The following is a 26,837-nucleotide window of genomic DNA, read 5'->3' on the forward strand; positions in this document are numbered from 1 at the left end:
AAGATACAAAACTTGATAAGTTGTCAAAAGACCAAGTCAAAAACTTCAATTCAAATATTGTCAAAACATCTTAATACTTCGTTTCAATTATCATTATATACTTGGAACAACCTTTCAAGTCTAGAAAAAAAAAATGATTCAATTAAGAGTAAAAAAAATGACTTTGATAAAAAAACTAGATAAATATTAACGAATACATGTTTTTGACTGATTAGAAATACACTTCAAAAACTTAAAAACTAATAAATTCATAATTTTATGTAGAAAACTCCAATGCATGCAGGATTAAACTATTTGAAAAAAATTACTTTCTAAACATGAAAATAATATATGACAAGCATATTTTCCCATGCAATGAAGATATGCAAATTCAAGTTTAAAATTAACTCGAGAATTTCTTTCATTTACATTGTCAATTCAGATTCAAATAAACTATCAGTCGAAACATTAGAGAACACTCGTGTCACTTGCAACCAATAAATCAATAGGCATCCTTTTGTGGCTTACATAGAGAAAACATGGCTGTATTTGCTCATGGGTTGACTAGCTGTGTAAAGTTTCGATGATCCAACTACTGTGCCTTTGGATTCTTCGGAGCACAGGAGTTAATCAATTATAGGCTTGCCGAAATTGTGGTGAACGGAACAAAGGCCATTCAACTTTATTTAAACTGAGGGCAGGGCAGAGCAGAGCAGGGTTTGAGCTTAGGTTGGTTTCTCTTTTAGGGTCAAGGCAACTGAAATATGAAAGCAACATCGTGCTTCCAAAGGTAAAATAAATGCATCCTTGAGTGCAACAAAAGGGCCATAACGAATTCTATGAAACCCAACACTACACACGCATACTTGGAACTGAAAGCAGAAGAAACCCATCTTTTGAGATTGACAATGACAGGAGCAAGACGACGATATCTCGGAAAGGAGGATTGGACATAAGCGAGGGAAACCCATCTTTCATGATATAAAACTTTCAACTCCCAGATTATCAGAAATACACATTTCAAACCAGCAACTAAATCAAAATTGAACATGGAATATCAACATAAACAAACCTGAGTGACATCAAATTAATGTAAACCACGTCTCAAGACGCTGATATTATTGAATCAACTTAGACACTGATATTATTGAATCAGTTCGACTTATTAATGATATAACCCGGCTCCGCCCCAAAACTGAGATTACATCATATGCTGCCGCAATCTTTAATTACTGGTTTGTTTGGAAACAGATATGGAGCTGCGAACCCACCATGTTGTTAATCATACTCAGCTGTTTCAGTGATTGGTGTGAATCAGGTTTCTGATGGCATATTGTAGAATGCCTCCATGATCAAAATATGCCAGTTCCACCTACACCAAAGTAACTAAACTTAGGCACAAGCATATGAAGGAATCGAAGCATTTATGAAATAAATGATATTATATTTTGAGGTGAAAAGCAAGGTTGAGTTTCCATCATTACCTCTGTATCAAAGCGTAAGGTACATGTAAATGACTTGCCATTGTCTGTCACCACAGTAACATCTTGACCTGGTCTAATCTCACTCACATTACTAGGCAGATCAATGCTGTAGCACTCATGCCCAGTCAAGCCAAGGGTCTCAGCATCCTCCCCAGGCTTAAAACAAAGTGGAATGATACCCATTCCCACCAAATTACTGCGGTGAATTCGCTCAAAGCTCTTGGCTATCACTGCTTTCACACCCTGGTCCAGGAACAATTTAAAGGATTACGATAAAAGCTTAAAAGTCCAATAAAATTAGATGGGTTTCAGATGCTCGCAGAGACTGTACCAGTAGCATTGGACCCTTGGCAGCCCAATCACGAGAACTTCCACTCCCATACTCGGCACCAGCCAAAATAACTGTATCACGTCCCTCACTCTTGCACCTCTGTTAACCAAAGTAACAAAACCAGAATTGAAAGAATATTATGGCCCCAACTCAAGAAATGTGATGCTTGTTTATGAATTCTTTATGATTTTGTTCAGTCTTTATGAACACTAACCTAAACAATACATCTAAGATATATGAAATTAGCAATTGAATTAATCCAAATGATTAAAATTTATGGATGCACTGTATGTTTCCCCAGTAGGGAGAAGACATAACCCAGAACGGCACTGATTTGAACTATGGCTATCTAATGCAGTTACTTATTTGTTTTGCTAATTAAAACATTTTAGTCTTATGCCCCTGACCATTAATAACCCTGAGATAAAGCAAAACCCAGGATATTTTTGCTCCCAACTTTTCTCAGTCAAAACATAAAGCATAACTGGATTTGATAGTATATGAAGTAACTTGGAAGAAATTACCATTGCAGCATCAAACACCGATAGTTTCTCTCCAGTGGAAATATGAATTGTTTTAGGCCCAACTTCTCCTCCTAAAAGTTTGTTGACAAGGCGAATGTTAGCAAATGTGCCTCTTGCCATCACTTCATCATTACCACGGCGACTGCCATAGGAATTGAAGTCTCTTCTATCAACCCCATGTTCCATGAGGTACCTAGCAGCAGGACTGTCCTTGTGGATGCTGCCAGCTAGTGAAATGTGATCAGTTGTAATACTGTCCCCGAAGTTGAGTAAGCAGTAAGCATCCTTCACACCATGTGGTCCTGGCGGAGACATAGTCATGCTTTTGAAATATGGTGGCTCATGTATGTAAGTTGATTTGGAATCCCAAGCATACAGAGTGCCTGAAGGAACAGATAATTGATTCCACATGGGATTTCCCTTGGTGATTGCCTGATATGTAGCCTTAAACATATCAGGCAGAACACTTGAATGAACAACCTGCAGACCATCAAGAATAAGAAACAATGAGAGATCTGATCCGTAGCCTAATCAGACAATTCAAAATCAAACTATAGTAGGGAGAGTAGCTTACTTGAGCAACTTCATCATTGGACGGCCAAATATCCCTGAAAAATATCTTCTTTCCATCTTTTCCCACACCAATTGGCTCTGTTTCAAAATCAATACCCACCTGCAGCATTGTCCCCTCATGAGATACATAATGTCCAGCACATGTAAATCAACAACTGGAAAAGGAAAGTGGTGACCACACAGCAACAGCAAGAGCTACCATTCAAAGTGAAGTAACAAGTCCATTTTTTTTTAAGGAAAAAAAATACATAGAACATAAGTTGAGTACCGTTCCAGCAAGTGCATAAGCTACTACAAGTGGCGGTGAAGCAAGATAGTTAGCCCTTGTCAAAGGATGGACACGACCCTCGAAATTTCTATTCCCGGACAACACAGCAGCAGCCACTAGATCTGCAAATGAGTACAAAATCAACAATATCATCAGTTCAAATGATTCATAGAGAAATATCAGGACAAGAATTGCACGTAAAAATGACTACCATTTTCAGTGATAGCTGATGCCACTGCTTCATCTATATCTCCAGAATTTCCGATGCAGGTTGTGCATCCATAACCAACAATATGAAACCCTAGCTGATTAAGATACTTCTGCAAGCCACTGCAGATGTAGTGCAGAAATCAGAAATGCATTGCTATAGCCGCAAAAAGTTTACAAGCATGAGATCAGGACTCTAAATGATACCTCTTTTCCAAATATTTGGTTACAACCCCAGAACCCGGAGCAAGACTTGTCTTAATCCATGGTTTCACCTGATAAAAGAATGAAAAACTTACAAATCCAATCACAATCTCTTAGCAAACTCAATAATCAATGTGATATAATCTCCTAACAAGACCATATACTTGGAAAATCAGCCAGGCGATTTTCTAATTCAAGTTTCACGTGACAACAATATATAATATGTAATAAAGATAATGGATAAAATTAAGCCTCTCTAGTTTTAATGGATGAAGGAAAGGTCACTAACAGAATCCAAATTTTTTTTTAAAACTAACAATGGTTCAATCCAGAATTAAAAAATTGGAGTCTCACACTCTGAAGCTTTTGAAATGATGTGAACAGATGCTCAGAATTTATTAGATTCACAACGCAGACTCTTGAAAACATAAAAAAGAAACATGGGAAGTTACACCAATATTATTAGCCAAATCACAATGTAGTACTGATCAAACACGACATATATAATTCCTCCAGAATTAGCTACGCAGCAGGCAATTTATAATTCCCTTCATCTGTTTTAGGCTGGTCAACATTGTACTGTTCCCTTTTATCTTGCAGTTGTATCCTTTATTCTGTTAAATATTGTTATAATCACGATAGCATAAGCTGAAGGAAAAAAGTTTAAAAGAAGAAACACCCAACCTCCAATCCTAGTTCACAAGCTTTCTTTGCAACTAAAGCAGCTCCAAGCATGACACTAGGGTTTGAGGTATTTGTGCAACTAGTAATAGCAGCTATAACAACATCACCATGTCTGAGTTGGGCTGGAGTCCCACGAAAACTAAACTCGGCAACCTTGCTTTGAGATTCTTTTGGTATAGCAAATCCCTGTAATGCCAAGAGAAAAGGTAAGAGACAGACAGGGGGGTGTTTTGTTCACAGCAGGAAAATTAAGTTACGACAGATATCAAACTATTTTATTACCAAAGCAAAATATGCTTTGGATAGTAGCAATGCACTGGGTTGGCTTGTTTATTTTGGAAAATCTTTCCAAATTTTTCTTCAATGTATTTTTGAGACATTTGTAAGCTGATGCAATTGAATAAAAATGCAAAAGAACCCCTCCTTTTCTGCCTTCTTATGTTATAAAAACAAACTACCAATCAACTATTATTCTTTGAATAGAACCAAATTGTGGAACTTCAAACAATCTCTTTGAATAGAACCAAATTGTGGAACTTCCTCGATTACTTTTCTGCCCTTATTACTTAGATGACTTCTGTTTCCGCCTAACTCATTTGCAACCCCACCTCCCCAAATAGTCTAAAATGATGCCTTTTATGCGGTCTTGTAAGTTGATAAAATTCTCACCTTAAATCCAACCCTGTTGTCCAAGCATGCATGCCAATCAGCTTTCATTTCTCTCAAAGGGACTCGATCATGTGGCCTGCAATAATCTGATTATGACATTGACCAAGAAATATTGGAATATAACAATCAGACAAAGAAGAAAGAAATTTAAAAATGTTTATTAGCATTACCTTTTAGGTCCTGATATACAAGGTTCAACATCCTCAAGATTCAATGCTAGATAAGAAGAGTACATTCTCTCAATCTGGGGCTGAGGTCCGACCAAATAATTCACAATGACAATTATATTTAGATAAAGAGAATTTTTTTCACAGTAACATAATAAATACATTGAATAACCATACACTAAGAAAGCAATAAAGTAATATATATTGTTTACCTCACTGTAGTCCACAAACATCCTGTTAGCTCTTAAATAGGATTCTATCATAGAAATCTGCATTATTTAGGTTTCCAAGTCAGAATATACAATGGCCTCATTAAATGCAGTACAGTATCATTTTATGGCTTACAGTTTCATCACTTCTGCCTGTCAGTTTCAGATATTGCAGTGTGACATGATCCACAGGAAAGAAACCCATCGTAGCTCCATACTCAGGAGACATGTTGGCAATAGTAGCACGATCTGCTAGTGACAATTCACTCATGCCCTCACCTACATACATTAGCAAAAGCCAAAAATCTAATGTGAGATAAAGAAATAGATTACATAGTGATCAAAACGCAAATTGATGCACAAGGAGTATCAAAGGGTGTACCATAGAACTCCACAAACTTGCCAACAACCCCATGCTTTCTCAGCATTTGAGTTACTGTCAAAACCAAATCAGTGGCTGTTACACCATCTCTAAGTTTTCCTGATAACTTAAACCCAACCACGCCTGGCAGGACCATACTCATGGGCTGCATGCAAAGTGAAAGATACATTGGATGAATTGTTGATGAGAAAAATTACAGGAGTGAGACAAAGGCTATAGAAAGCACTAGCAAATAGAAAATTTCTCATTAGTTAATTGAATGCAGGTAGAAAAGGAATCAAGGAATCAGCTAGCGGATTGCAAATACATTTATGTCAATTAGAGACTCGTTCCAGATTGTAGACATCGAATGTCAATATAATAACAAATCTTTTACCTGGCCAAGCATTGCAGCTTCAGCTTCTATCCCACCAACTCCCCAACCAGCAACACCTAATCCATCTATCATAGTAGTGTGTGAATCTGTACCAACAACACTATCAGGATAAAGCAAACCATTTGTGTTGAACACCACCCTCCCAAGGTATTCCAAGTTGACCTGGTAATCAAATTGTTAAACTTCAAAAATCAGCATATGAATACATACCTATGCATTGCATTTTTTAAACTGACAGAGTTTGTTCCCCTTGATTGCATCCAAGCATTTTTTATTTTTTTTCAAGAAACATGAAATGTCAACTGTGTTACCGCTGCCTCACCTGGTGAACTATACCAGACCCAGGAGGAACAACAAGCATGTTTTGGAAAGCATTTGAGCCCCATTTAAGGAACGCAAATCTTTCTTTGTTTCTTTGGAACTCAAGCTCCATATTAGCCTGCACTGCATTTTCTGATCTTGCCACATCAACCTGAACTGAGTGATCAATAACAAGATCAACTGGAACCTGCACACACAAATTCCACTGGTTAATTCCTTAAACAATAACATGGCAATCAAAATGTCTTCATCCAAGCACATGTCATAGCAGATTAAAATATCAAACGACATAGAAGCAACAAATTACATAAATTGAAATGGCAGTTATCCTAATGATGCAATGAGAAAACAGCTCACCAATGGGTTGATCTTATTAGAATCACCTCCCAGATTATTCATCGCATCTCGCATGCAGGCAAGGTCAACAACAGCAGGAACGCCAGTAAAATCCTGAGAACAGAATCATAACAACATCAATAATAATTATAGCAACGATCAATAACAATGGCATGTATTTTCTCTCTCAAAAAATACACCGATCGAATGACCAATGTCATTTACCTGAAGAAGGACTCTAGCAGGCTTGAATGGAATTTCAACTAATTTAGGAGCAGTATTCTCCCAATCAATAATCTTCTCAACATCATTACTCTTAACCTGAAACTCATCGCAGTTTCTAATTGCCGATTCCAGGAGAATCTTAATTGAATACGGCAATCTATCTGCAATAACACACAAAAAAACCAACTAAACTCAATATCCAAAATCCAACGTCAAAAAAAAAACCAACTTTTCAGCCAAAAAATTAAAAAAAATGTCTGAAAAAAAAAAAAAACCAACTTTTCAGTGAAAAGATTCAAACTTCAGCCAAAAAATTAAAAAAAATGTCTGAACCTTTTATCCTAATAAAAAGATCCTCATTCTTTGACAGAGTCAAAGCAAACATAAATCACATAATGTCGAACTTCATCTATGTTTATCCTTTCTCAGTAACCAAACACAAACTCAACAAACTAAAAGTACAAAAATACTAACCAATTCTGGGGTCATTGAGAGCAGGCAAGCTATAGTATTTGCCAAATTCGCCACCAGGTTTCTCAAGTGTCTTCAATATAGACTTGAAAGGATTTTCATTCACTGTCAAGAAAAGCAAAAACCCACATCAAAGAAATCAAAATCAGATTCACTTGTTTCAAAACAATCATTTTAGTTACAAAATTTAGGATCAGATTTTAGTTTCAAGTTTGGATTTTTACCCATTTTGATAATCTGAGATTTCTCAATCTACAAGGAAATGAAGATTTAGCGCACTAAAAATCAGATCTGTAGAGAATTAAAGAGAGACAAAGCGAGAGTAGGTAGGTCTATTGGGAGGAGGAAGAAAGATTGATGGGCACGTTGTGGAGTTTTGTCAGTATATTTTGGACTCAGTGGCCTTCTTAATTATTTTTTCATTTTGTTTTTGTTGTTTTTGTGTTTGATATATTGTAAAAGTATATTTTATTTAAAAATAAATTAAATTTTTAAAAATATTTTTAAATTATTAATATTAAAAAATAAAAAACAAATCACATTCTTATAATATTTAAAAAAACTAAAAAATAAAAATAATCCAAGAATATAAAATTAAATTAAAAAAAACTTATTTCTCGACTTCAATCTATTTTTTTTATAAAATATTAAGATTTAAAATAATTATTTTTAAATTTTTTTATCAAATAAAACACGATAACATCAAAATTAATCTTTTTAGTGTCTACTAATATATTGGTCTTCACTCCACAGCAAGTGCAATTAATTATTTTTTTAAATGTAGGAAAAAAACTAAGAGCATGAAGAGTTTTTTAACTATGTTCTTAAATATTTCCAAGTGAATTAATTTATCTAATTCTTTAACTAACTCAAGTTTTCAGTTAAATCATTTGGGAGCTAACTCGACTTAAATTGATTGATTTTATTGGTTCAAATGCAACATTAATGATAGATAAAAACATGATTTAGCTTTTAAAAAAATCTTAAGATGATAATTTTTTTAAAATATTAGAACAATGATATATTAGATTGATCTTGGTCCCCTCGCAACCCGAATCATGGATTATATTAGGTTTAATAAATTTTTTAATTTAATTATATGATAAAAATAAATACTCATAAAATTAAGTATTAATTTAAAAATAAACACTTATTTAAGACAATTATTCCTAAAGAAAGCAAATAAAAATACATAATAAAGTATATTTCTCAACCAATTCAAAATTAAAGGATGAAATCAAAAAAACAATTAAAAACAATTAAAAGACCAAAAAAACATATCATATCGGTAGGTAAATTCATCAAATTTGTGAATTGGCTAAGTCAAGCTAGTATGTCAAACCTGTGAACTGGATAATGAACTTCATTGAGATTATAATTTGTTTTTTTTTCAAAAATATTTTTTATTTAACTATACGATAACAAAAATAGACGATTGTGAAATCAAATATCAACCCAATACCGAGATATTTTTTTATTATGATAACCTCATAAAAGGTGAAATAAAACTAGTTTATGAAATTGTATTCTCAATTAACTTAGTGTTTAAGGATGAAATAAAAAATAATAATTAAAAATAAAGTTAAATTTATTAGACTTGCGAATCAAGTCAATTAGTCAAACCTGTGAATAAGTCCATAAACTTTATAAATTTAATAATATAACTTATTAGACCTGCGAACCAAGTCAATTAGTCAAACTTGTGAATAAATCCATAAACTTTATAAATTTAATAATATAACCTTTCTCTGAAACTATTTTTTTAACTATACGAGAAAAAATAGATGATGAAAAAAATCAAATTTAATTAAAAAAACGTTAATCAAACTCGTAAATCAAGGCAAATCAGGTTATCCTGACAAACCCATAAACTATGCTAATTTTATAGAAAGGTAAAATAAAAATAAATAAATTATGAAACCAAATTCTCAACCATCTTATTATTAAAAGATGAAATCGACAAAAACAAATTTAAAAAAATCATAAAAAATTTCAAAAAAAATCAAAAGAAAAAAGAAAAAAAGCAAAACATTGTAGATTACTATTAACATCAGAGCGTAATGTGAATGAGTGAACAGTGATTTCCTCACACCCCTTAATTTTTGTTATTTTATAAAATTTAATAACATGATTTTTCTCTAATTATTTTTTAATTATATGAGAAAAAATAGACTATAAAAAAAATTCAAGTTCAATTAAAAACAAATAAAGACAACTCATCAAACTCGTAAACGAAGGCAATCTAGGTTACCGTGACAAACGGTTAAACCACACTAACCTCATATAAAGATAAATAAAAAAAAGCAAATTACAAAGCTAAATTATCAATAATCTTAATTTTAAAAGATGAAATCGACAAAAATAAAATTTAAAAAATAAATCATGACAAAAAAAAAAGAAGCAAAACATTGTGAATTACTATTGTAATCCATAGTGTAATAGGTATTAGGAGAATAATGGTTTATTCACATCCTTTATTTTTCATTACTTTATAAAATTTAATAACATAATTTTTTTCTAAAACTATTTTTTTAACTATATGAGAAAAAAATATACTATAAAAAATCAAGTTCAATTAACAAAGAAAAAAAAACCCTCGCCAAACCCATAAATTGGGACAACTGAGGTAACTTGAGTGACTTTAATAAACTCCCAAATCACACTATCCTCATAGAAAGATAAAATAAAAAAATAAAAAAAATAATTTTAAAAAAATCATAACAAAAAAAAAAGAAAAAAAAAGCTATGTGTTCAAGTAGAAATAAAAATAATAAGAGGAGAATCTATAACAATTTATAGTGTTTCATAAGAAAAATTACAATACTCCCCCATACTTATATCTATAGGATTATTTTTTCATAATCAAGACTAAATTATTTTTTCATTTAGGTTTTAAAAAAAACCATTTACATGCATCAAAAAGAAAGGTTTGAGCATTGTATGTTACTTTAAGTAAGTTTTCTAAAAAAATTAGATGATATTTTTTTAAATAGTTTAAAAAAAAATATGTGTGAGGTTTAACGTAAAAAACACTGATGTTTTTTTAACTAACCAACTAATTTTTTTTAATATAATTGCATAAAGAATAAAAACTATCACATTACCGAATTGTCTTCTTATATATTTGATAAGACAACTTAACTAACTTTTTATATTGTTTATCTCTTAAAAATACATTAAATTAATACTTTATTTTAGATGTACTTTTATAATTTTAATGTACTATTATAAAAGAAATAACTTAAACATCTTATAATTTACTTTATTTCACACTTTGCCTCTATTGTTTTGAAAAATATAGTTTACATCCTCAACTTTATAGTTTCATAACGCTTCGCATATCACAAAAAAAAAAAAAGTCAACAAAAAATGTTAAGAGTACTTTAGTTTGCCATTATGTTCAACATAATTAGTAAATAGCCATTCTTGCTTTTAAAATAACAAATTACCACTAAAAGAACACTATCATTCTCTTTGCCAATTACGTATGAAACCCTAGCCACCGGCTTGAATTCAGTCGAAGAAACCCTTAACAATCTCTTTTGTTCTCTACACTTTGGACTCTACACTTTTGTTCTCTATGTCACCTCAACGAAATTTTTGTTGTGTTATGCAGTCTTCTTGTATTGTCAAATGTTATTTGCATTTTTCAGTTTAATTCACAGTCCATCGAGGAAAGTATGGTTTCGAAGAGGTAGATAGGGCAAGTAATTGGAAGAGGATGAACCAATTTTCCAAGGGCAGGCTATGAACAAAAAAGTGCAGGAAAAGGGCTAAAAAAAGAACCATAAAATTTTGAAAATATCTACCCTTAGCATAGATCCACCAAGTGATGAATGAGACCCATTTTCATTTTCATCTCCTTTGAAAATAACACAGATTCACCAAGTGATGGACGAGACCCACAGATTGTCTTTTTATTTGCACTTGCAGTGGAGTCTAGAGTGAAGAGAACAATCTGTGGGTTTTATCTTCATGTTTGGCGAAGAGAGAGATAGTTTTTTTTTTAATGGTAATTTCATTGTTTTAAAGCAACATGAGCTCTTTAATTATTAAATTAAATATAATGAAAAACCTGTAAATAATTTAATTTTTATTTTTATTTTTTTTGTTATGTAAAGTGTTATAAAATTATAAAGTTCAGGATGTAATTAAACCATAATTTTTAAAATAATAGAGATACATGGTGTAAAATGAAGTAAATTGTAGGATGTTCAAGTAATTTTTTTTATTTTTAAAAAAATATTATTATTTAAAAATACTTTATAGACAATTACCAAACATGCTAAATCTATTATTTTACCAGCTACACTTTAAAGAATTCTTTTTCTTTGCATTTGTCTTAAAAAAAACGGTTAAATTGATTAAGAAATTATTTTTTTACAATTTGTTTTTTATATTCAAACACTAAAAAATAAATGTACATCAATATTTTTAGATTAATTAATCAAAAAATCCTGAATTACTAGTTAAATACAGTTACATCTTTAATCTTTAATATTTTTATTTTTCTTCCTCGCAGTTTTAACTTTTAAGACAAAACAATGTGACTCTTCTTTAGGTATCCATCCACCAACTCCACTAAAATCACATGCAATAGCCAACAAAAGCCCAAATGTACACAGGTTAACACATGGATACTTAGCAAGAGATTTAATAAAAGTTCAAATAATTTACATAAGGAATATATAATAAATTTCCAAAAATTTTCAAAGACTACACAATGAAATCGATAACTCTTTTTAAAATAATAATAATAATAATAAGATGAAGAAAAATAATAAAATACGAAATAGGTTTTACTCGAATCCATTGATTCTTTTATATTTTCTTAGAAAACTCTACCATTTAAGATAGTATAATTTTTTTTATATCTATATCTATATCTTTAATATTTATAGAAGATAATATAATGAGCCATTAAAAAGTAACTTTATAAACTAAGGGTTTGCAAAAACTATAATTGCAATATAATTATGTTACGATTCAGTCATGTATCTATGTATTTGTGTTATATATAAAATTTTATTTGAATTAAAAGCTCCTCTAAATAAAAGTAATTCACAAATATTGTAATATAACATTATTATTATAGAAAAAGCATTTTAATTTAATAATATTAAATATGAGTATTAGTATAAAAGATCCGGTGTTTTATAAATTTATATTTTTTGAAGTTTTTCAATTATAGATATTACTAAATATAATAATTATATTTAAATCAATAAAAGGTTACGTTGTCGAACTTTCTCTCCTTCTCTTCCATATATATACTCCCAAATAATTCTCCATCTCTACTAGTATTAGAGCCTAGCTAGAGATTAATCAACAATAGTAAAAGTCAAAGTATATTTCACAACGTTGGTCAGCTATTATGTGCCTTTTGGTCGGTTGTTGTTAGCCAAGGTTACGTATTTGGTGATCCCCTGTTAGGTGTACTCCATACTACATTTTATTATTGTTGATTATTTATCACCTTCTAGATCTTGACCTACAAGGAGCAGTATGAATATGCATCTCCTTTGAAAATGATATTATTCAAGATTTCAATAATATATATATATATATATATATATGTATATATGTATGTATATGTATGTATGTATTAAATCGCTGTCAATACTTGTGTATTTATGAGATGATGCTAAAATCGCTGCCAATACTTGTGTATTTATGAGATGATGCTAGGTTTGTCAACTTTTCAAGCTCGTTCTTGGGAATTTTTCAATCAAACTTGGCAAATCACTATGTATATTTCGATTTTTATCCAAATTTTATAGTATTATTAATTGATCCAAATATTACAAAAACTTTAAATTTTAAATGTCAAAACTCCTCCAAACATGCTCTATGACTCAAGTCGTGGCCATAAATAGAGCTCGTAAAGCTTTTAAAAAAAAATCTTCCAGGAATCAAACCCTACTCATGAAGGCCAATACTCAAAATTCAAATATTTAAATATACAAGCTTTTATACTGGGATCAAGTAATTTATCATGATGATTGGAAACTAACTTAGGTTAGTATTTCAAAGTCGTTGTCTTCCACAAATCAACCGATACAAATCATAAAAGATCAATTAAACAAGGTAGAAATCGTATTTCAGTCTGCTAGGTATTTCAAAGATTGGCTTAGGCCAGAAAGGGAAAAATAAAAAATGAATAAAAAATAGTTTTTTTTAAAAAAAATTAATTTTTGTGGATTTATTAACTAGCGCTAGAATCAGGAATACAGTATTTTTAGGATTACACAATATTTATCAATGTTAAAGTTAAAAATATTCATAAGTGAATATTTAATAACGCTAAAGTCGAGAATATTATAGGATGACCAATAAAAATAAAACACGAACAAACTTTCAGCAATACAACTTCTCTTAGGTAGGACGCTTAGAGGATGATAGTATCTTCCCTTTAACGTAACCAGTCCCGTATTATAGAATATCTATTGACCAGTTAAAGTTTATAGTGACCATAATGTTAAGTAGCGACTCCTTGAACTGGACATTTCCTATCAAAAAACAAGATGTCAGATGTCTATTTGTTTTTCAAATCCAGATTTATATTTTTAACGGGTTGCCGCAATATTTGAGTGTGACAATTTCTATTTGGCACAAATACTAAATTAAAAAATCAATTTTTCAAAACATATAATTAAAAACAAAAAAATCAAATCAAGCAAATATTATGAAAACCTTAACAAAATTCAAACTCTTACCCCGTTATATGGTTCAAAACTTATGGGAAACAATCAAAACATATAAATATTCAAGCCACTACAAAAATGTTTTGGCATATAATAACAAATAATCAAGACAATTATGTATATCCCTACTTAGAATATCAAAATGAAATCATCATTGCACCCTTTAAATCAATCATTTTTTATATTAACAAACCAATCTCACTGAAAATTTAAAATCAATTCAATCTTAAATTAACTATACTAATAAAAAATTACATATAATAGTTCAATAATTACAATAAATTGAGACACATGTCTCAATTTGTTTCCGTTCCTATAAGAGTGAGGGGCTTCAAATAAAATATCTTCAATCTTTTTAACTTTTAATATTTCAAAACCACCTTTTGTATTAGCATAAATACCAAACAATCAAATTATCTTTATTAGATAAACCTATTGATATCATAACATAAAGCTCAAAATATTAGAATCAAGAGCGCAATCAAAACAAATTTCTATCATAAATCAAAAAGAAAATAATCAAAATAAATTAGAGGATCTTACTGCAGGATTTTAGGAAGATTTATTTATTAATGAAATTAGAAACCTAAATTATACCAATACCAGAAACCCAAAATTAAATATTATAATAATAGATAAACATTTAGAGATATTCAAATAAAAGATTTACCTCTCGGACTCACGATAATAGAGAAAACGTTAACAAATGGAAAATAGATGGTTTAACTAAGTATAATGTTCTCAATCTATTATAGAAAATGCCATTGAAAATAACAATGGCTGCAACTGCCTATAAATTTAGGAATCAATTGATAAAAAACAAATCAAACCTTAATATTAGAATTTACAAGATAAGTGAAAGGATGGTGGGACTATTATCTATAAGCAAATAATAAAAATGTCACTTTGAATATTGTCAAAGTAGAGAATGAAATTTCTTCTTCAACACTAAGCTTTACAACCATTAAACACTTCATTCTAGATCCTCGATGATTTCAAGAAAAATAATCAGAAATACTATTAAACCTAACATGTCCTAAACTTTAAGATTTTAAATTTTATAAAGATACATTTTTGTTAAAACTTTTCGTAAAAAAAGAATGTCAAAATCCATTTTGGAAAGAAAGATTTTTATTTAGGTTTCTTAAATAATTTGCTAAAAAATAAGATTCAGAATTCTCATAATAGATTAATACCTTATAAGACGATATCATATGAGAGACTTTATGACATATATCAATATGAAGGATTGCCTATTGTATAAATCTTAAACTTAAAGACAAAATGAAAAATGAGCTTCAAGATAGTAAAAACAAAAATAGGATCATTTTGTTCCCAATAAAGATATGAAACCATAGTAGCCCTTTCAAGAAAATAAAAGAAATTAGAAAACAAAAATATAGAAAACCAACATGTGAGAAAAACATGGTCAAACAAACCTTAAAAATTAAAAACACAAATTCATAACAACCAACTTATTAGAGATATGGTCAAGTAGGACATTATAATAGTCAACGTAGAATAAAAAAACAAATTCAAGAATTAGATATAGATGATAAAATAAAAAACTAATTTCCCAATCTACTAAATTTTGACACCAGTATTGACATTAAAGAAAAATAAAGTGATGAAGTATTGGTAATTCAAAATAATCAAGCTAAATGTGAAAATGAAAGTGATCCAAAAGACATAAGTGGTAACCGAATTATTTGCACTTGTCCATACAAACAAATCAATGCAATAACTTATGAAAAGCTGATTTAATTTTAGACGTCATCGATCTCAAAACCTAATATAAATAATTAAATTAAAATAATTGGTTTTAAAAAAAAAAGATGTTAGACCTTATAATCTTTAACAAATACAAAAATAATTCAAGATTTATAGTAATAAACAAAATAATTCAAAGAAAAATTAAGTCAATTTCAAAATAATTATTGCACTAGACGTTGTGATGACCATTTTTTTTTTAAGTTTTTAATTTAAGAGAAAGAAGGAAAGGTGTGAAAAGAGAATGCGAAGTGAAGGAGTTAGCATATAATGTTATAGTTACTGAAACCTAACTGGTCTTTTAAAATTTTAGGTAAGAGACTGATTATACTAATAAAAAGATACTATTAACCCTAAACATCTTATAATGGATAAGTTACATTGCCAATTTATCCTTCCATCCCTAATGTATTTAATATGTATATAGACTAATGGTCTATTTTGTACTCGCGCATGGGTACTTAAGGTTCACATGTTGACAAAAAATAGAAGGTTTGACCTATAGGTGCAAAGAGGTTGGTTGATTTAAGCTCTATTCTAGATGAGGTTAAGATCATGCTATCACTTTCATTTTTTACAAAAAAAATTTATTTTTGAAAATCAAAATATTTTTATAAAAGATTTGAAACATTTACCTTTGTTAAGAAGACATTTTATTATATGTTAAACCTCACACGCAGTGTACCTTATAACTAAAGTTGCAACATACACCACAAGATGCATACATGTAATGTGATAAAATTTTTCTTTCTTATGTTTTTAGAAATAGAATTAAGTAAACCTAAAATGCCTATGCATGTAAATGTATTAAAATGACAAGAATGACAAATAAAGCATAAAAAGATGAATGAACACTAACGAGACGCAAAGCAACTTAATGTGTGAAAGGCTCCCAAAATGCAAAAACTTAAAAAAGAGATTAAAGCATTTTTGCATATTTGTTATTTCCAAAAATGCATCATACAAGCGAATCAAACATGCATAAAACACATCTCATGTTAAAATCCATCATTCGCATATACATCACATATGTAAAATCATTCGGGCACATATAAACAAAATCAATAATTTTATAAATCATCAAAAAATTATAAAATAAACTATTTAGGTTTGAAATGAACCTCAAGATTCATCAAGATTATGTAAAAAGGTTAGAATCTAGGGTCAAAGACTGCTAAATAGTAATAGAAAAGTTGATAACAATAACTAGGATTGTGCATGTCATTTGAATTAACAACAAAGAGAAGAGACACGTGGATAGGTCTGCAAGAAGCCTCACTTCTCTTTCCCCTCCTGGTGATAGTAATGTAAGTCAATGTTATCTAATAAAAGAGATCTAATTGTTTAAAGTTTGACCTTTTTCTTTTTGTTAATGTTGTCTTTTCTAAACAGCATATCTTGTGAACGGCTTTTAAACTTAATGGTGGAGAGAAGAGGCGTGTGGAACACTTTGCAGGCTACATCACCTCCTGATCTTCCTACTAGTAGCAATGGTGTTAGTCATTATTGTTCAAGAAAGTAGATCGGTGGCCTAAAAGCTTCAACTTGCATAAGTTTTCTCTCTTCACTGTTTTTTCCTAGAAAATCTAGTCATATAAGGGTCATTAGGTTGTATGACTTCTATAGTTGTGTAGCATTCCTCAAGAGGAGAAAAATAATGGTGGTCTCATAGAAGATAAAGATCAGATAAGAGATAAATTAAAAAAAAAAAAGTTTCAATTTTGAAGAGAAAGAGATGAGGCTAAGGTTTTTTATAGGAGAAAGATGGAAGAAGAAAATCACTATTTTTTTTTCTTTTTTTTTTTCAGCACACTTTCTCTTCTCTCTTTCACCCTATCTTTATTTTTTGTTTTGTTTTATGCTGGCTAAAGTATTTTATGAGTTAGTTTGTGATGTGAGTGGTTAAGTTTTTTTCCTCCCTTTCTTTTTCTCTATTTATCACTCCTTATGGTGGCTAGGGTTTCCTCTTTCTCTATAATTCACTCATCTATTTATAGGAAAAAAAAATTTAATCATCTCCTTTAATTTCTTGGAGAGTAAGCAGCCCAAAATTATTTTGGTGTCTTATTCTGCATTTCACTCATTGATTTTCTTTATTTTTAATTTAATTTATTTTTTTAATTTTCTTTTTTATAATTTTGATTAAAAAAAAGATATCAACTTTGGAAAGATAGTTGAAAATCATGAAATGGGCACGTGGATGACTGGAATGCATAAAAAAACATATATTTTGATCCTTTTTTTCTGGATTTTTAAAAAATATTTTAAAAATAGGATAAAAAATCAAGTTATGACAATTACCCTATCTCTACAATGTTTATAGTATAAAGTCCTATGAAAAATGTTTTTCATAGGCTTCTTATAGTGAGCTTGTAAAAAAAAATGTGTTTACAAAAGAAAAACTTTGAAAAATAACATAGTTAAGAGGCATCTCCATTGAAAAATTTCAAAATTGTTATATCTAGAGGCGACCTATCTTATGAGATTTTGAAATTGGTCAAATTAAGAGGTGACTTACTTCATTAAATTTTAAAATTCATTAACTAATGAGTTTTTAAAATTGGTCATATCAAGAGATGACCACTCTTTTTTCTTTAAGATTGTTAAATTGAGAAGCAACCACTCTATTTTTCAAATGATTAAAATAATTGGTAACCAAACTTATTTTTTTAAAATGATCAAATTAAAATGTGACCAACCTAATTTTTTTGAAATGGATCCCAATATAAGGTCAAATTTATTAGTATGGATTCCAACGTTATGAGACTAAGACTTTTTATACAATATAAATTTAAAGGCAACTTTGTTATGCTTTTTCTTATTCAAACATGAGGCTTTAGGAGGATTTGTATTTATATATTGCAAAGCTCTTTTATAAAGTTATGGGTTAGAAAGTAAGATTGCATGCTTACTTGTTTGGAAACATAGTCCCTCTTTTTTAAAATTTGATTCCCCTCTTGTGACAATAAAAGCCCATTGCTTATGTTCTGGCCTTTTTTGGTTGTTGGTTTACCCGAGTTACCAATATAGATCATCTGTATGATAACTTATTTGCAATATAATTTGGGGTTTTTTTATATAGAAACTATTTCCTCTTTCATGCTTATTATAGGATATTCTGCCCAACTGATCATTCTTTGGAAAGTGACAATTATTTTTCAAAAATTAAGATAACTAAACACTTGAGTAGGGGGTGAATTAGGTGTATCTCTAAATTTTACAATTAAAACAAATTACTTCAAGCAAATATAATAATCAATAATACAATTAAAGTATTTAAAGTAAAGAGTTAAGAAAAAGAATTTGTAAACTTGTTTTTAATATTGGTTGACAAGCCTACATTCACACTTCAAGTACCAAATCGTACTTGAGTTTAGTCCAAGTTTAAGAGTATAATTGTCACTTGATGAATTCACACCAAACTTTTTATGCCACTTGAAGAAATCATTTCTTTAAGAATTTTTTCACTTGAAAATATGCCCTCTTCAAGATTTTACCCTTAGTGGAAATACCTCACTAATATCAAGAGTTTTTACATAACTCTCAAATGTTTATAATAGTGTTTTGTTTTCACAATTAACTCTCTCAAAAAGATGAATATTACATTACAATTAAAGTCCTAATATCTCTATACTTCACTAGATAGCACTTATAGGATATGAAAGTGTTTAAGTGCAGTGAGAATGAGAATGAATACTCTTTGTGCTAGAACATGAAGTTTTTAATAGTATAATTAGAGTATGGTCAAGGATTGATGATTTTGTAGTATTTTTACTCTTAAAATAGCTTGTATATCATATATGTTTGGACTCGCTTTTTGATTTTATAATTAGATATGCTATATAAATATTTTTAAGAAAAAATAGTTGTTTATAGCCGTTGCAATCTCACTGATAGCTAAAATGGTTAACTGATTCTTATAAAATTCTCAGGTAGTCATCATTAATAAATACACGGTCAACTGATTCATTTGATAATCCCAAACAATGAACTAGTTCATGGAGAATTCTAGATTTAATAGTTTAACCTAGATGAATTATTAGAATCATTACAATAAATTTTATCTAATTATTATCAATTCTTTAATGCATGTAATGTAAATTGTGTGAGTTCATTTTAATTGTGCTATCAAGTAAGATATAAAAATTTATATTTCAGCATTAAAATGAACACTTATTCTAAGTAATCACTTTACTCCTTTATGTTACTTTTAGACTGAGTTTTTCATGTAATCCGTCATGTTTGTTGATATATTTTTCATGTAAAACCTATTTAAAGTTTATTTTAAACCAAACATATTATTAGTTTATTTTATTGTTATTATCAAAATATATAAAAACATGAATATGTGACTCTAAAGATCAATAATTTCTCTCTTTTTTATGATGACAATGAATATATAGCTTAGATATTAAAATAAGCCCCCCTTAACTTTTGCAATGCAATATATATGAAACATTAACATTTTAGCATAATCTAGGCAATATAAACATTTAACACTTTATATATGCATTTAAAAATTTAGGTTTCTCCCTTTTAATGTATGCATATATTATTAAACTATGTTTTACCATATCTCTCCCTCTTAATACATTTACAACATCTTGATATCTCTCTTAGCCTTAGCCTTTATCATCAACAAAAAACATATAACAGAGAGGTAATGATATAAAAATAGAATGTCATTGGAAATTAAAAATCAAAGTTAAAATATCCATAAATACATAATCTCCAAAAAATAATACAATACCCATTATATTAAGAAAAGAAATAAAAAATAAAGCATAACATCTTAAGTACAACCACTCACATATATTTCCTCATTTCTAAACGTCATACTCATTTTATAAAACACCTAGAGGGTATTACAAAACAATCATCCATTCCCAACATAAAAATCATAACTCAAACATAATACAAACAATTCTCAAGAATTTATATAATCAATACTACATTAAATAATACAATAAAAATCAACTTTCCAAACCTCCTCAAGTCTCCCTTCAATAACAAACCCTATTATTCAATGGTCGTCAATGGATTTTTATCATTTTCTCTCTCAATTCGACTTCACCTAACAAGCATATATATTCACCCATAACCTAAGAAATATTGTTGCTTGTATATTTAATAAACATTCAAACAATTATGTATCTTTTAAAGTTTTCAATGTATAAATAAGGCAAGATAACATCATATATCCTACTAACATCCTAGCTTTCACATGCATTTACTAGTATCCGTTAATCATATATTTTAAACAAAACACAACATTCCTCTTTACTTCCTTTTAATCAACCCTATACTGATTTTTACCTAAGGTTTCTCTTCAATCATCTTTTCTATTTCACTATATCCTACACCTATATCATGTTCGTTTAACAATTTAACAATTACATGTCGTTTTCCCTAAAAGTTTTCCAAGAACCTTAATTAAGAAATTTGGGGTTTTCTCTAATTTCTATTCAAGACTATATTTTTTTTAATTTTTATATATTCACCCCAAATATAATTAAAAATCTAAAAATATTATAATTAGATCAAAATCTAATAAATTATTAAATTTTACCTAAGTTATTTTATAAGGGACTTTTAGTTATTGTTTTACATTATCTTTGATTCTTTTATTTTTTTGGCAAACTCTTCTAAAACAAAAGATAGTAAAAAAAATTTATTTATGTCTAAATATTTATAATTTATGTATAGAAGATAATATAATGAACTATTAAAAAATAATTTTATAAAATAAAAGGATTTGCAGAAACTATATATAATTCTAATATAATCATGTTATAATTCACGTCATGTACCTATTTATTTGTGTTATATACAAATTTTATTTGAACAAAAAGTTCATCTAGACAAATTTAATTTACAAATGTTATAATATAATAGTAATTATTGTAGAAGAAAAGATTTTAATGTTATAATATTAAATTTGAATGATAGTTTATATGATCCAGTGTTTTATAAATTCTTGTTTTAGGAGTTTTAAATAGAAATTTAAGTATTAAAATCTAAAAATATTTTAATTATATCAAGATTTATTAAGTTATTAGATTGAGTTCTTCATTTATTTTTATAGGTTATTTCTTTATCGTCTTTGTTACTTTATCTTACTCTTTCAAGCAAACACCGATAGTGTTAAAAAAAAGAGGAAGCAAAATTGATTGAAAAATAATTTATAAAATATATATTAATTAATTCATTTTTAATTTAGATTCATGTCAGGCATAGTTGAAAAGATTGTTTCAAATATAAAAGGATCATAATAATATAATATAAAGTGAAATTCGTTTATAATTATAGTTTTTAAAAGTGATATATATGTATATATATATATATAAATCCTGAAAAATAATTCAATTCATGTACCTAATATTTACTTAAATTCAGTTAAAGATTATTTCATATGGTTAAAAAATAAACAAATTAATTTAGTTATATATTTAAAATTTATATAAAGATTGTTTTAAAAGTCAAATAAGAATTTTATAAATCAAACATCTTTATTTTAAAAATATTTAAATTTTAAAAATAAATTTAAAATGAGTAATACACGTAAGTTTTGTAGTCAATCCTCCTATCGCTTCATGCACCGTCCATAAATTTCTTCTGGAAAAAGCACAGACCGGTGGAACTTGAAAGTGCATGCATGTGTTTAAGGTAGTCCTGTGATTGCGAATAACAGTGGCCTCATAGTTATGGTGACAGGGCGGTGTACAAGGTCGGGGCTGCCAACGTAGAGAATGTCGTGGCTGCAAGTTCAGAGAACTTGGAAGGTCACAACTGTCATTAAGATAAAGGGCCGATTTACGGTTGGAGGGTTTTTTTTTTTTTCAATATAGCCTGGCCTCCAAACTTATTTTTTTGGTTAATAAATAAATAAATAAGTTTATTTTTAAAGATTGCGCTATAAGAGTTGCAGCCTTTTAAAAATCTATTATTATTTTTTTTATCTACAAGTTAATAGCTCAATCTTATCCTTGTATGTCTTTATCATACCCTCCTTGTAGATAATCACACATAATAAATATTTGATTTGAGAAGAGATTTTATCTAGAACTTTATAAAAAAAATTATATTATTACATGTGTACAATAAATAAATAAATAAATAAATAAATAAATAAATAAATAAATAAATAAATAAATAAATAAATAAATAAATAAATAAATAAATAAATAATAAATTTGATATTAATCCTACTCCTAGTAGGATAAACCTATTTTATAGGGATATAAATCTTTATTTCCTATTATTTAGTAATATAATGGAACCAATAAAATGATACTAAATTTATTTGTCTTTATTTCTTTCTTTTTTTATTATCTTAGTTTTTTTTCCTCACTTTCAGATAACGATGGATAGTGTTAAGAAAGCAGTAATATTTTTTGAAAAGTAATTTATATTCATTCATTTATTTTTAATTTAGATTCATGTCATGTATAATTGAAAAGAATTGTTTCAGATAAAAAAGGGCTCACAATAATATAATAGTAAGAGAATTTTTTAAAATATATAATTATAGCTTTAGAAGCGATTTAAATTATGTAAAATAATTCAATTGATGTAAATAATATTTACTTAAATTCAGGTAAAAAATAATTATTCCATAAGGTTAGAAAATAGACAGATTAATTTATTTATATTTTTAAATCTTACATGAATATCGTTTAAAAGTCAAATTAAGGATCCTGTTTTGGAGAGTCCTGTGATTGCGAATAACACTGACCTCGAATTTTAGGGTGACAAGGCATTTAACAAAGTCGTGGCTGCCAATGGAGAGCATGGCATGGTCATCGCAGGAAGCTTCATGCGTCACAACTGTCACGAAGAAAAAGTACCGATTTATAGTTGCAAGCACCAGTCACAAGTACATCGGGTTTTCTTTAAAAGTATAGTAGATATTATTTTTTAAAAATATTTTTTATTTAAAAATATATTAAAATAATATTTTTATATTTTTTAAAATTATTTTTAATACAAATATATTAAAATGATATAAATAAAAAATATAAAATATTAATTTAAAGTAAAAATATATATTAATTTTTTTAAAAAATATTTTTAAAATATAAAAAAAATAAACCTGAATTTTTTTCATAATCAGAAACTACTTGGCCTAACTACCACCCCTTCATAATTAATCCTCTCTTATTTCAATGTTAATTCGTCATTGATTTAACTTGTTTCTTTATTTAATTCTAGGCCACATATGTGTTAGGTACATGATCCTTATCATTAGATTTATTTTCCACGGGCAAATCCAAGTTTGGCTTGCCACGTATTTGCCACATCATAAGACAAAGATAGATCGTAGATCCCACTTGAGGAGATGTTTAATTCTCAAAAATTAAATTAAAGAAAGGAGATTTGTTTTCATATAAATTAAATGCGAACGCTTGAGAAATTCTATTTTTTGTTTGCTTTGCAATGAAGAAAAGAATATAGTGGACTTCATTGCGAGCATTGATGGTTAATTAGGCAGCATTAAATGGGTTTTTAAAAATGTCTTTGTCGTTAACAACTTTGGACATCAAAAGAAATGCATTTTATTGTTGAAATATTGATTCAGAAAAAAAAAATAAGTAATACTTTTAGTAAGCTAGAATAATTTTTTTATTCTACACCAGTTGTTTCTTCTTTTTATATAATTATAACATGATGATTGATAAAATTTATTTTTTATTTTTTATATTTAGTTACTTGTTGATTAACTCAAATTTAACAAATTAAAAAAACCTTTGAATACTCAATCATTCATGAGCTCAATTTAAAGAAAAAATCAAATATTATAGGCTCATTTTTTTAAAAAAAAAATTAACCTTTTAGGTTTCGTCTAGAAAAAGAGTTCACTGCCATAAGCTTAAAGAAAAAACCTAACCCTAATGAGCTCAACTTTAAAAAAAAAACTCTTTACTTGTAAACTTGGCTTAAAAAAAGAGCTCAATTCCTATGAGCTTATCTATATGATGGATCATATTCTCCCTATATCATAGATATATAAAAAATCTTTTAATATTATATTTTTTTTATTAATGCATACGGAAGTAATATTTATTTTTTATTAATACTATAAGGGAAAAATCAGACTCTATCCCCTCCTCTGAATTCTTCAAGCTTAAGATTTATATTCTCTTTATTTTTAATATTTTTAACATACATATTTTTCAAGTTTATCTTAATAAAATATCATTGTATTTTCTCTCTTATAAAATATGCTTACTCTAGCATTTGAGAGTCCTAATTTTTTTTAAAAAAAAAAGATCTTTTATAAGTACCAGTCGTTTTAAAAAAAAGATCTTTTATAAGTACCAGTCGCCTTGGCCTTCTAGACACTGGATATAAGCTACCAGCCACCTTAACTAGAAAAAATAAATCAAATTTCTAGAACAAAAAGATTAACCAATTATTCAATATATAAATCTTGCTTCTAAGCTACTTGAATTTTTTAAAAACCTCATGATTGGTGTTGTTTATGGAGACTTGATAAAAAAACCATCAGTTTTTAAAATTTATTTTTGATATTTCTAGGTTATTCCATAGCACACAAATAAAACACACCTGGGCCAGGATGCTAGAGAAATCTACCCATTATCAAACACTTCTTCCTAACCAAAGCTTTAACAATTCATCATCTAGGTGCAACTCTTTACTTAGACCGTGTTCCCATCCAAACCTTTAACAACCTAGCAAGTCCTGACACTCTCAGCAACACACATTGTCTTGGCACAACGACCACCAATCGCACTAATTGTTTATAAATGATTACACTGCCTAAAAAAGATTAGGTAGAATTACTTTCATAAGAATCCCTCAAAGGTTCTCTCATACCATTGCGATACTCATGTACAGGGCCAATACTCCAAACATACTCTATCTAGCTACAGTGAGATAGACATAAGTTATTGTAACCATTGTTCCATACCAAACTCTTTGCTCTTCCAAAAGCATATCAAACAAAGGACTAAAAGATGGTTTATACATGATTATATCTAGGAGAATGACTATAACATCTATCAGTGGAGGGGTTCTTCCCTATCCAAAAATATATTGAACACTTGGCTCCCTATAGACTACATTTCTATTAAAAATATGTTTGGAAAACTATGATGGCCTGACGAACATATATAGAATATGTGTGGTATCTTAGAGTTTGTAATCCAAGATAGTGACTCAATGTCCAAAATCCTCCCCACAACCTTTTCAGGCATGCACGTGTATAAGTCAATAATTCAGAGTTAAGCTCCATTGAAGGGATTAGTGACCTTTGTGCCAAGCTAGTGACTCACCAAGAAAAGCTTTATAGAGTTATTTGGTGTTATCCAATAAGAGAGCAAGTTTACATGAGCATATTTGAAAATGTTCAATCAAGAGACATTAAAGGTGAAAGAATTGCTTGAGCCAATAGCCTTAAAGATCCTGATAAGAAGTGTAAGAGAACATGCTCTTTGGAGAAAACATTATGTCATACTAGACAAAAGCTTGCTCATGGTGAAGCAAGTTATAGAAAATCATATATGACTGGAAGAGGCTAGTTTGTTATGATATGGGCTTCCTTGTTTTTACAAAGACAACTAGCATAAATGACTTTCCAAGCAAAATTATTCTCCTAGTAAAAATAAAAACTCGAGAAAAAACCATGAGGGATTAACCCATAGGTATTTAGTATATCCTAAGGATTTACAACTCTTTTGAATCAAAATAAAATCACCTATTCAAAGTTATAAATGTAATCAAAGCAAATATCTTGACACTACCTCCAAAACATGTTCCTTCTATGAACCTTATCATACTTTTAACTCATATTACCTCAAGATGTATAATCCTTAATAGGAATGTAAGTTTATTTTTTATCAAATAAAAAAAATTAAAAGCATAGTAAAATGGTTAAATTACCTTTAAAATGAGAAATACTAAAACTTAAGTCTTTTCACAATATTTTTTTTT

The 26,837-nt window shown here is 28.8% G+C and overlaps 1 protein-coding gene across 1 annotated transcript; it reads right to left on the reverse strand.

Moving 5' to 3' along the window:
- Positions 1-925: 925 nt before the first annotated feature.
- LOC105124086 (aconitase 1) lies at positions 926-7,798 on the reverse strand. Its single transcript, XM_011023954.1, has 20 exons — positions 7,635-7,798; positions 7,414-7,515; positions 6,940-7,100; positions 6,736-6,828; positions 6,380-6,565; positions 6,058-6,219; positions 5,682-5,826; positions 5,436-5,578; positions 5,303-5,359; positions 5,094-5,173; positions 4,924-4,999; positions 4,255-4,440; positions 3,574-3,641; positions 3,371-3,489; positions 3,160-3,281; positions 2,893-2,991; positions 2,319-2,798; positions 1,795-1,893; positions 1,464-1,706; positions 926-1,351 (listed from the first exon to the last, which is right to left on the reverse strand). Exons 1-20 carry the CDS (start codon positions 7,636-7,638, stop codon positions 1,277-1,279), a joined length of 2,700 nt encoding a protein of 899 aa, XP_011022256.1. The 5' UTR covers positions 7,639-7,798; the 3' UTR covers positions 926-1,276.
- Between the last annotated feature and the right edge of the window lie 19,039 nt (positions 7,799-26,837).

This window comes from Populus euphratica, unplaced genomic scaffold (genome assembly GCF_000495115.2).
Source record: "Populus euphratica unplaced genomic scaffold, PopEup_1.0 scaffold12.1, whole genome shotgun sequence".
Taxonomy (NCBI): Eukaryota; Viridiplantae; Streptophyta; class Magnoliopsida; order Malpighiales; family Salicaceae; genus Populus; species Populus euphratica.

Coding starts and splice junctions, on each gene's coding strand:
- LOC105124086 (XM_011023954.1), bottom strand. Junction 5,579..5,681: donor CAAGTTTGTGGAGTTCTATG/GTACACCCTTTG, acceptor TAATGTATGTAG/GTGAGGGCATGAGTGAATTG. Junction 3,282..3,370: donor ATCAGCTATCACTGAAAATG/GTAGTCATTTTT, acceptor ACTCATTTGCAG/ATCTAGTGGCTGCTGCTGTG.